General features: G+C 37.3%; 1 protein-coding gene across 1 annotated transcript in view; it reads left to right on the plus strand.

Annotated features, from left to right (window-relative positions):
- The window catches only part of LOC135208845 (uncharacterized), a 201,065-nt gene extending 191,668 nt beyond the window's left edge, over positions 1 to 9,397 (plus strand). The window contains exons 4-6 of the mRNA XM_064241420.1: positions 2,708 to 2,845; positions 3,762 to 3,841; positions 6,441 to 9,397. Coding sequence (XP_064097490.1) covers positions 2,708 to 2,845; positions 3,762 to 3,841; positions 6,441 to 6,590 — 368 coding nt within the window. The 3' untranslated portion in view covers positions 6,591 to 9,397. The remainder of the gene's footprint in view (positions 1 to 2,707; positions 2,846 to 3,761; positions 3,842 to 6,440) is intronic.
- The last annotated feature ends 3,638 nt before the right edge of the window (positions 9,398 to 13,035 follow it).

Below are 13,035 nucleotides of genomic sequence, written 5' to 3' on the forward strand. Positions count from 1 at the left end.
GGTTAGTAAGGTGACCATGTACACACATTTTAATTTGGTTTTTGAGCCAGTAGTCAAAGTGGTACTCGTAACGACAATATTTAGTAAAAATTAATCTTCTTTTTTTATTCGTTGAATGAGTGTAATTATGTATTTTTCGCAAAAAAAAAAAAAAATCGAACCTACAGAATTACTGTAGTACCACTATGCTAACTTCTGAAGTTTTCAGTTTCGTTTTTTAGTCAATGGTCCCTGATCAGAAACAATATAGGGAATGTATCCAAACAATGAACTAAATCCATTCAACAGAAACAGTGTACTAGTTGGACAAATGTACCAAGCGACGAAATGTAACCATAAGAAAACAAGTAAAAATTCCCCGAAGTTTCTTTGGCGCAATCGAGTTTTGTGTACAGCGTATAATACTCTATGAAACTCTCAGTCACGGTCCATGAAACTCTTAGCCGCAGTCTGTGTTTTGGCGCCGCTATGGACGCACGATCACGGCGAAATTTAATCTTCAATATAATAAAAACTACTGATGCAAGAGGGCTGCAATTTGGTAAGCTTGATGATTGGAGGGTGGATGATCAACGTACCAATTTGCAACCCTCTAACCTGAGTAGTTTTTAAGATCTGAGGGCGAAGAGGAAAAGTCCGGACAAACAGATAAACAGCCATCTCAATGTTCTTCTACATTAAACTAAAAACGTACATGATGGGCAAAAGGTACCAGCTGGCAAAAATTTACCCTACGAACAAAATGCACTCTGGTACATTGCGTACATATTGTCCAATGGGTGCATTTTGTCCATTCGGCATAACTTGTCCACTGGGTACATACTGACCATTAGGTCAATTTTGTCATCTGGTCTGTTGGTACCTTTTGTCTACTGGGTACAATTTGTTCCTGGTTTCTCCCCGGGCATCACCTGACCGCCAGCCCCGCCACAAAAAAAAAAATTAAATAATAATAAAAATGAAAAAAGATTTCAACATGTTTGGAATATATATCTACCGAACCATAAATATGAATGTATATTTAGACTCAGTTTCCGATATATTATCAGGAATATTTACGTATTTTCCACAGCAAACATTACTTGTTTTGCTTAAATCGGCTTTTGCATTCGTGGTTTGACGACGCGTCTACAGATGAAGCTAGTTGGCGTTTCTGCATCAAACGACAGAAAACCGTGTTGCGCAAATAAAAACCAAATTGAAAAGATAATGTGTTTAGACGATGAACACAACATGAATTAAGGTATACATCAGTACTCAAAAAATACGAAATAGCTTAGGTACATTGTGTTTATCATTTCAGAGGCACTGCGAATGTTCTAAGTGATCTTAATTAGTAAGTTAGCAGTTTCGGCATACATTTTTTACCTTCTACAACTTAGCAAGTACGACAAGACTTGAATAGTGCATACAACAGTCCATTATGTAAGACTCTGCACAGAGAAACATTTTTTGCTCATTTATCATTATTATGGTTCATGTATTTCAACCAGAAAGGACTCTCGGTGACCTTGAGAGCCATGAACACTGGTTTCCTTCTTTTGGTGTTGTTTAATTTGTTTTGAGAACTATGCTTGCAGTTTCATTATTCCCGGGCATGATTTTCTACTCTGGATGACTTTTACTCCATTATGACAGATGAAACATAAACCCAACTAATCCTTCGCTCTCCCTACAGCACTGAAGAAAAGAAACTTGTGGTCACACATATGCACACCAGACAAACATATGCGTGTATATGTATGTGTATATTGTACACAAATACTTTTCCTCTGAGGTACAGAGGGGATGCAAAATACGTTAGGTATGCAATAGACACCTCATTAATCTTTCTCCTGGTATTTAAAAAAATGTAGCATCGTATTAGGAAAGCCATAATTAACTGGATGATTGATGGACATATCGATTATCAATATGGGGATAAACACAATTCCCTGTCATCAGTATTAGGTTAGGGGTTAATGAGGAGGAATTGGATGAGGTATATATATATATATATATATATATATATATATATATATATATACATATATATATATGAGTTGAACCATTTCCACTGATAGCGTTCAATAATGGGTGTTACTGTTTGTCGAGGAATCTGAGCTGTTCCACAAGGGTAGAACAAATGTATGACTGCACGAACCATCAAAGACTGCCCAAGTATAGGTCACTTCATAGATGCCCAAATAAAACAAACGACGTGCATTTTTATTTTTAATGTACATACAAATCCTATGCACCAATCACATGTACCTAAAACCCTTGTATTCATTAAGTTGCGTCACCTCTCTCTCTCTCTCTCTCTCTCTCTCTCTCTCTCTCTCTCTCTAATAGTTATTCAGTGTTATATTTAACTCTTAAGATTCACACATCTAAAAAAAACGTCTAAAATGAGAGAGGATTTAATTAGAGAAGATAAAAACCCACCTGGAAGTGCCTGTACATAAAATTAAATACGTTAAAATATCCATTTACATTAACCCAGCCACACATTGATATCACACCCAGTGCATCTCCTTTGACCGCTACCGAGCCCATTCCTACGCCCACCCCCCTACACTGCCTTCAGCTCACCCACCGAACCACCTACCTACCCGCCCGCCCATCCACTTACCAGCAACACGGCAATTATCGCCTTTGAATAAGCAATGTCAATTGATCTTAAAAGGTTCCAGGATGGCCAACATCATGCTCCGTTCTCTTGCAGGAATGCAGAACCTCAGCATATCTTGCTCCCTCGTCTGCTGCATCCTGCTGGGGGCTTCGGCTGTCGTCGGCAGCTTCGGCATCATTCAGAGGCAGATCTCGGCCGTCCTCATCACGGGCGTCATGTACATTCTAGCAGGTAGGAATTGGCCGTTTTTCCGATGTTGCGTCATTAGCGGCTGGCGGCGGTAGAAGCAGTGATACAGATACTATCAGCAGTATTTTGGGTTTCACTGTCATCATCATCATTAAAAGTTATAGCGGAATCAAGGCTTAAGCTGATATTGTTTATACCAACACCGTATTCGGTTCACGCCCAGTGGCTAGGTTTTCTTGTGCGTTTTTTTTTTTTTTCTAACGAACACGTAGTTTCAGATTTTCTTTAAGTGGGGCATCGGTTTCTCGATACTCCTAAAGCATGATCTGGCTTCATCTGGATGCAATACGCGTATAGCATGGCTGGGCACAAAAGTACCCACTGGTCTATATAACTGCTTATACCTTGTTTATACTGTTGGACATCTACTTTTTTCTGAATTCATCATTGTGTGTTCATATTTTCGTGTTATTTTATTCTAATTTCATAAAAGAAACTGCTATTTTTTTTCACCACTCGAATACATTTGGCTAACATTAATAGTAACAAAACTCAATCCGAACGAATTGCTAGACCTCACTGAAAATTTTCCGAGAAATTTTAAGCAAACTCACTTTCAAAAAATTATCTGAATTCAAATAAATTCCCCTGGGTACAAATCAAAATAGATTCGTTCACTGGAAATAAGTTTTTCTTTCTGTTTCACAAATGAGCTCTCCATCCGTGGAACGAAGCTTGTCATGGAGGCTAATAAGCTCTTTGGCTTATTGTCAGTACGAATAATAACGATGGTAAAAATCTCCTTATTACCTGATATAACAGCCTGTGAAAGCTGCTCTTTATTACCTGATATAACAGCCTGTGAAAGCTGCTCTTTATTACCTGATATAACAGCCTGTGAAAGCTACTCTTTCTTCTGAATTAGGATTTCGAATCTAAGGAACCTTTTCTTTTCCAGCTACGTTCGGCCTCTTCTGCCTCTCTATCATGCATTTCAAACGCAAGACGAAGAAGGATTGTGGTGTGCTCGACTCCCAGGTGAGATAGTTAATCAATTATGTAACCGCATAGCATCATCATTCCTAAAATATAATCACACGACCTGACAAATCTCATGGGTAGGCAAAGCACCTTATGACAGTTTCACATTTGTACCTACATCAAAAACATCATATAATCTAACAAATCCCAAGGAGACGACGGTCATCTTGTGATATATTTTCCGATATTACCCTCACCTTAAGCATCACAAAATTTTCTTTAAAAAAAAAAAATTTTATACACACACACGTTTCCGAATAAAGATGTCGAGGGCGCGCGTCAAACTTCACGGCCGCTGAAAAATCATTTGTTTTTCATCAAGGTCAAAGTGCGCCATCGTGCTCGCTTTACATTTGCAACATATAGACTTAAATCAACAGCGCTACTTGAACAGATACTTCGAGGTGCAGGCAAGTGCAAGCAAGACGCTGAGAGCACTCGAGCAAAAATCATACCTTTTCGAGGTACCTCTTGAATCACGTCACGAGATTAGGAGTTAATGGTATACAGCACGTTTAGTTCAGATGGCTTTGTTGCCGCGGCAAAGGAATTTAAAACGAAAACGAACAGGGGGAAGAAGAGCGGACGACGCTTGTCTCATCCTTCTCTCTATTTCCCTCTTTCGGAGAATCAAATTGACATCAGCAAAAGCATTAGCGTTACCAGAAATTTCACTTGGTAATTAAGACATATGTGTATGTATATATATATATATATATATATAATATATATATAATTATATATATTATATATATATATATATAGATAGATAGATAGATAGATAGTATAGATTGATAGATAGATTATAGATAGATATAAGATATATTAATTATAAAGATAGCGAAATTTCCGATATTGTTTGATTCTCAATTAGGCTATAATATATATATATATATATATATATATATATATATATATATATAACATATATATATATATTATATATACACCAAGTGTATATGTAAAAAAAAACTGCTGTACCTTGTAATTATTCAGGATGCTTACCAACACCGCGTCAACACCTTGTACATAACGTAAATGGGAGTGTTTTATTCCTTAAATTTATCACAAGATAAGGAATTATCGCAAGTGACTACTGCATTCGAAAGCAATACACAGCTCGGCCTTCCAGAAACAAGGAATCAGAAAACGAAATAAGGGGGACTGGATAGAAATTTCAACCAGCAAAAGGAATCTAAGGCAGGATATGATATAAACAGGGTAAATGTCCATTTATCGCCTCATTCGGCCATTCACATTTCTTCTCCTGAGTTTCGTACTCTTTGGGAACCGGATAAATCTACAGAACAATAGAGAGAACAATAGTAGTGTATGATCGCCATAAGCATCTTTGACGAATAATGAAAAGTCTTCTAGGCGACAGAAAAAGCAAAATGTAGCACAAGTGTATAACCATCACTGCAAAGAGCTGAATCAAATGCAATTAACTGCCTTTGCCGTGTGCCTTCTCTGAAAGCAAGAGCGCGCTCACACAAACGGCCAGCTTAATTAATACCATCGTATCTGCGAAGAGAGAGGGAATTAAACGCGGTTTTTTTTTTCCTTCATTCAATCAGAACTTCCTCCTATACGCCAGAGAAAGGAAACAAAAGGCAATTATACCCTATCTCTCCAATGGGACAATGGCCATTTCATGGTCAGGTTTACCTGTCCACTTCTGTTGCTTCCGTTCTCTCTCTCTCTCTCTCTCTCTCTCTCTCTTTCTCTCTCTCTCTCTCTCTCTCTCTCTCTCTCTCTCTCTCCTTTTTTCTTCTCCCTCTTTCTTTCTCTCTCTTTCTCTCTCACTCCGCTCTCTCTCTCTCTCTCTCTCTCAACTGCCTGCCGCATATGGAAAACATCAACGGGAGTAGAAATAATTGGAATTTTTTAGGCTATCAAATCTGCTGACCCTTTGACAGATGGCGAGAAATGACAGCTGGAAAATCCCAAGACCTCCACTGGAAAATCCAGTAGATGGGACCCTTTCTGAGTTGCTTCAAGGCGATACTCTGGTTCCGAGCTATATTATCTTCAAGTATTCCGATATTTTCTTCCCGGAAAAGTGATTAAAAACAATAACTGAAAAGTGGTTTGACTGAAAGGCACAAGTGCGTTAAAAATTTAGAAAAGTTATGTCTTTCCAAAGAAGCTAATCATTTACTGTATCATATTTCTTCATTTCTCACACATTACAGAATACCGCACAAACAGCTCGTCTAAGCAGCAAGAACCTTTTGTCCCTCATTTGAATTCTCATCCACACGTACCCCTTGAGTTGACGAAGTGACTGGTTAAATTATGCTATGACTCCCATCTTCACTCATATTATATGCTTTTTCCCTTCCATACTGCAAAGTTTAATAAGAAGGTTTTTCAAAACACATTCATCTGTGCACGACGTAGAATAAAGAGTTCATTATGTCAAGAAACACAACTTGTATTCGTTGGCCATCATCCTTCTCGCAAACTCATTATTATGGTTATTAATATCAACAATACACCTGTCACCATAACAGACGCAAGAACAACCCACCAACTTGTTTCATTGCAGGTCAACTGAGTCAAGAACAACCCACTAACCGTTGTTTCATTGCAGGTGACGCCAGAGTACAGCAGCGCAAGAATCTTCCAGACGGGTTGGTCCCTTGATCTTGGGTGGGGTGGCGTCGTCACCTGCCTGATGGCAGCCCTGCTCTGGCTGCTGTTGGCCCGTATCATGCGCTACAACCCAATTTCTTTATCCTGATGTCACCCGTGTCCCTGTCCCCGCCCTTGCACTCGACAGTGCCGTCGCTTCTTCATCTTCTGCCTACGGATCTGTTACTGCAAGCAATCGGCCCAGTAGGGAAATGTGGAGCCACTACCACGACAATAACAGTAGCTTCAGTAGTGGAAACAGTTCTGTTCAGCTATGATGGCAATAACACAAATGTTTATTTTCCTTCGGACGTTTGGTCGGTGAAGATGTCGCTATGTCTTTTGTGCCTCCTTCATGAGGAGTTACTTCCGAACAGCCATTTAGTAACAGCACAGGGGACAGACATACAAGCACTATATGTTCAAGCCCAAACAGACACGCGTGGAAAAATGTTCTCGGCCTGAACACAGGCATAGAAATGATGTTCTTAAAAGATGTGGTCCCAATTATGTACCATTTATTCTGAAAGCTAGGGTGAGGTGGGAATGGAGTCATTCCGAAATGAAGGTCACGGGAAAGCTAGCTGTCCTTTTGCTTCGGCGAGAGCAAGGCTGACGACATACAGAAATAACTGTGTCGAGTTATATAAAAAAAGTATTTCTCTTTTACTACAAATTTTTCCTCGTGATCTTCTGAGATAATTCTATGCGATCATCACCAAATTCTTTGACTGAATGTCAGTCTTAGCCAGTGATCTGAAACTCAAAATGTTGCTCTATATTCCTATCAACAAAAATCACTTTAAATTATCTAAGATTATCGTTCTCTAACCTTCGCAGTGAAGCCGAAAAGAAACGATGGTTTCATCTGCAGTGTTGTGGTTACAAGACGGTTATATACTTACAACATTTTCAACCAAAAACTCATATTTATTTGGCAGAGGATAAATGAGCTGGCTCGGTGAACTGGAGGCTGGACTTCGGGCAATCAACTATTAAAAGCATTACTGGTGTTAGTAGCAGTGTCATCAAACTGATGATGACACCGATTGAACTAATAACGCTGAATTTATCTTGTAATCTTCACATGCTTTTTGCACAGTTTTTCATCCTGATATCAGCTTTGGCAACTCGATGCTTGAAGCCCAGTCGACGATGAGTGATCTATCTCTTCTACTTGAGACTTGACACGGAGATCTTCAGCAAGGAAATTTTGTGGCGATATAGCACCATGTTTACCACGGTGTAGTACTTGCTCTTGGTAAGTCATTCCTTGGAAGTGAACGCATTTTTACAATGCACAGGAAAAATGTCTTGAATGGAAAGAGCAGAGGCGTCAGAAACTGTGCAATAGTTCGCAATAAACAAACGACTGAATGAATGGCCTGCCACTTGGACCTTATTCTAATCATTTCCTGCGATTCCAACATGAAACCACTCGTGTCAAGCTTTTCTCCATAAGCTTCCCATTTACCCAATGGCCAGAGCTGCTGTTGATGTTGTAACCCATGATTGCTTCTTAGTCTGGAAAACCTTCCTCATAAAAGCTCATCATCACTTTAGCTTTTAAGGAAAACTTGGTGGATTCATCCCAAGAGTTCTCTCATCCTCTTCATCACCATCACACACACACACAGGCATCGTTACAAAGGCGACTGCGTATCTGAACCAGTCCCTTATGATATGTGTATAATACTCAAATTGTTCTCACACACCGTGCATCTGGATGCCGCTCCCATCATCGTCATCTCGCTTGTTGAGGAATCCATAGAACAGCTACTACTACTACTCACTTTATGTAAATACGAATATAAAATAATATATATATATATATATATACATCTATTTTTCTTGTAAATTTTTGTGCACTTCGTTTCAACGGTTGCTTAAGAATGGAAGCCATTTTGCGTTTTTCTATTGTATATTGTACCATAATCATAATACAATGATTGCTAAATATTATATACTGTTCCCATTTCACACTAAATGGATTGCACTAGCAAATAAGCAAAACGTGTTTCTTTTTTATACATTAAGGTGCTTCATTGTGATATTTTCAATCATTCAATTGCTACTACAGAGAATTGTTATAAGACCCAATGCGGCAGTTATGGCTGGCAAAAAAAGTAATGTAATCTCCTGAATAATTTGCAACATGTAAAGCCTGCACAGTTGACTTTCCTGCTTCATGTATGTTTTTACATTTCCATCAAATCGCTGGATAACTGAGATATCAAGTTAGGTTTTACTGAAGTCATTTCCTTCAACTCTTTTCCACATCAATCTTGAATTTCGTGAAATGTCACGAGTACTCTCTGCTCACGACCATAATTTAGGCCATTTCAAAATACCGAAAGCTAGCGAAGGATACTGCGTTATGCCCCAGATTAACCAAAATTCTAGATCATAGAAAACCATCTTAATAAGGCAGTTCGAGCACCAACTGATTGTCGACCATTTCCACTCAACAGGATGTTTTGTCATAAAACCTATATACGAATCAGGAGGGTCAACTGTGCACAGATTTGTGTAAATATATGTACCTATACATGAAATGTACCGATATTTAAAATCGTAAATCTCCAAAAAAGATTAAAAAAAGCTCACGAACGATATGTAACATAAAATAATACTCAAACTCATTGTCTAGAGGTAGATAAGCATGAATCTTCACTGTAAACAAATCTAATGCTATACATATATATATACAAGCCATCACACACATACTACGCTGAGTTACAAAGGAGAATAAACTACGATATTTTCCCCCCCCATAGAATACTTCTATATCCCATAGGAAAATGCTCAATGCTCGATATATTTACATAAATGTTGCTTGTTGTTGAACGTTAAATGTAGAAGTGTTATAAAATACAGTATATACGATTATACGATATACAAACGGTGTAATCATTGATCAAGTCGTGTAGCACAATATATATATATATATATATATATATATATATATATATATATATATATATATATATATATTGTGCTACATGACTTGATCAATATATACATATATATATATATATATATATATATATATATATATATATCTATATATATATATAGATATATATATATATATATATATATATATATATATATATATATATGGAATCAAACAAACATTTCCAGTAGCAAGGTCAGTTACGAGAACGCAATGGCTTCTCAGTAATAAACAAAATCATTCATTTCTCTCAGAATATGCCAATGTACAACTTGGAAACCATTCAAAATATCCTTGGTTCATCTTGTGGATCCATGTGCCGGCACATGTTTCCATTTGCCGAACTTCTAAGGAAGATTTTTTCCAACTTGCCACATTACTCGAGCGTATAAATCATATTTCCTCCCCTTTCCCAATTAGCATAGCCTTGTGATAAATATAAATAAATATAACGGGGTTTATATCTGCCGATAGCTTTATGAGTGCCAATGTGATTAGCATTCCCATTTATGCTGCATGAGGGTATACAGTAAAACAAGTTATCTATCTCCTTGACCACGTCATCAGAGTTTTATCGTAGACAAGGACAGGAAAGGTTCTTTTGAGCATGATAAGACAAGCCGATAAGAGCTAGGTTCTCATTTCCAATACATGCATCTTACACAGACAAACTATAACGAGGGACCCATTCACACCTGAAATGCGAAAGATCTAAGCAGCAAATGCAACGGCTCCTGTATCAACACTTACAGATAGAACAGAAAAGTTTACCTAGGCAACAATTCAGGCACATAAAACTCTAAGAAAAAAAAAACATTTACACCTGGGAAATTAAGGATACAACTTAAAAACAATACCAACCCACAAAACATAATTGCTTGAACTAAAACGCTGCTGAGTATTACGTACCCACACATTTAAATTACAAAGGCTGCAACACTGCCACTTACAACGGAAAATATCTATAGCTCAAAACTGTTCCAGAAACAAAGGTACTCTGGGGTAGTGAAGATGCTAATATACTGTAAAATTTACCTTAACACACACATAAACGGAAACTACCGAATACAACAGGCGCCTACATCAGCAACAAAAGCAACAAAAATATTCTAGATTAACACTGACAACTCGAGTGCGCTGGTTCCTGAGAGAGAAATGTCCAACGAATCCAGAGAGACTTTTCCTTAGCGAGAGTCATTTAGACTGAAGGTTCTCTAAAAAATTACGAATAATATTAAAGAAAAAAAAAACTCGTCAAAACTGAGCGCTATGCTCCTTTACATCCGGATGCCTAGTGATAACGATTAATTTCGATAACCTCGTGTTTATAAAAACAGAATGAATACAGTTCGCCCCCCTTAAATCCGCTATGTGAGCTTTTCTAGAGATAGTTAGAACATGCTAGATCTAGTTCAGCATGAAATTCGGTGGTATGTTGCTTTATTGTTAAATGTATACCGTAGAAGAGTCACAGTCAATATTGTGACTCATTAGCAGAAGTTACAAGATGGAAGATTGAAGCAAAGGTTATGATGTTTTTATTACAAAAGGAACACTGTGAAGTTCTGGTATATTTGGAGTGCGTTACCTTACGAGAACATTTAGATGAACATTCTGCTCTGTAGATGAGCGTGCTTCAGGGACACGATCTGAATTTCATCAGCATTTTTATTTAGAAGGCTCTCATTATATGCATAAAGCCAAGCAGATCAATAACTTAAGGGTATATGTTTTGCAAAAAGTATTTTATGATTCACGAAAATTCATGCAGGAAAGAAACTATGGTGTCTGTATTCAGCTACGACGGCTGTAACCATAAAATGAATTTTAAACTTTCTAAAAAAAAAAAAAGTCAATACAGATCAACAAAGGGGACCAAAGCCCTGATATTAGGAAAGATATTTCATAAAATATAGTTGGAAGGAATGCGTTTTGGTCATAATACAAGTAAATTTTAGTTTCCAAGATAAAAATGACTGTCCACAGTGTTGAGCAAGAGACATAATCTGCCCACCTATAACAGTTTTTTTTCATCTGTCTCTTCGCCTGTGGTGTTTTTGGTATGGTAACACTGCGTCCCGGGCTTTAAGATAGTTTACATTCGCTTACATTCAGATTATAATAGTATCCTATTTCGAATATTAACGGTGTAATTCTCATATAGAAAATTATTAAAACACTTTTCAGTTGCAAATGTACACCCAGATATCCTTTTATTTACACTATTTAAAGCCTGAGACGCAGTGTTACCATACAAAAACACCACAGGCGGATGGACAGATGAAAAAAACAGAGTATAGTGTACAGTAGAGAACAGTGAGAAAGATGGAACATGTATGTCACAGGACCAACTAAAGGCAATTGAAAAGAAAAATAGGCTTGTGTAGGTTTTGTCAGTACCAGCACAGTTGAGATATAATTACAAAGAAGTAGAAAGAGTTCAGATAATTAGTCATAGTTTCCAAAACCTTACATATACCATGAGTGGTAGACAGTAGGTTAGATCTAAGTGTGGTGATTAGAACCAGCCTTGATCTGTTAACTTTGCTTTCCAAGAGGCCATTGCTATCAAAATGTGATAGATACCTAATTATTATAACTAATAATCACGTTACTATGCTGACACTTAGGCTGAAGTAGTTATATTTTACGAGTGAAATGGCATGTATTTATATTTAACGTTATCATTTTACCCAAAAACTTTTCTAAAAAGAAATTGCATAAGTGCCCTTGGCAACAATGCCACTATTTACCAAACTTGTACCCTAGATCTTAGAAAATCAGTTTGTCAAGAAAGTCATCTGCAAGGGCAGAATGACGATGAAAAAGTCGTTTATAGTCACTCTTATTGTATATATGAAAAAATCCTAATGTTACTGCATTTGTAATTAGCATTTCATTTTTTTTAACTTACAGGAATAAAAGAACTCGCATTCACATAATTAGCTTTCAAGGTATACATTTATGCTTTGATAGTGATGGACCTGTCCACAAACGGGAAAATTTCATAGAGTGGTACAAGGACAGTGATGCATGACAGCAATGGCTGAAGGAGAGGGGCAAAATCGCTGCTGTATCTAAAATACAAAGAGACCTAAGCGGATATATGTCACAGATAACAACAGACGAGACAGTGAAAGCAAATTCAACATTTTAGTTGATGGAAACTAGGTAATACAGACAACATGTATAATATCAGCAGAGACACTCAAGAAAGAGAAAATGCGAGAGAAGGAGGGAAAAGTATAATAAAATAACATTATACTGTTATGCCGATATGTTACGTAGCAATAGTCAATTTGCCCTAAAACGACATGTTAAGTATAATGTAACGTAGCCCAGAGGTGTTCAATCATACGGCACTGAAATGCATTCTTGCGTAACGCTCTATGTTCGCTTGTAACTATATATATGTTATATATATATATATATATATATAGTAATATATATATATATATATATATGTATGTATGTATGTATATATAAAGGTAGAGGCCCCGAAGGAAAGTGAAACAATAGAGGGCTGAGAGATCTTTTGACTCACTGTCCTATACTTTGCAGCAGTCTGCTAAGTAAAGGACGTTGAGTCGAAAGTTCT

The sequence above is a fragment of the Macrobrachium nipponense genome, chromosome 35 (genome assembly GCF_015104395.2).
Source record: "Macrobrachium nipponense isolate FS-2020 chromosome 35, ASM1510439v2, whole genome shotgun sequence".
NCBI lineage: Eukaryota > Metazoa > Arthropoda > Malacostraca > Decapoda > Palaemonidae > Macrobrachium > Macrobrachium nipponense.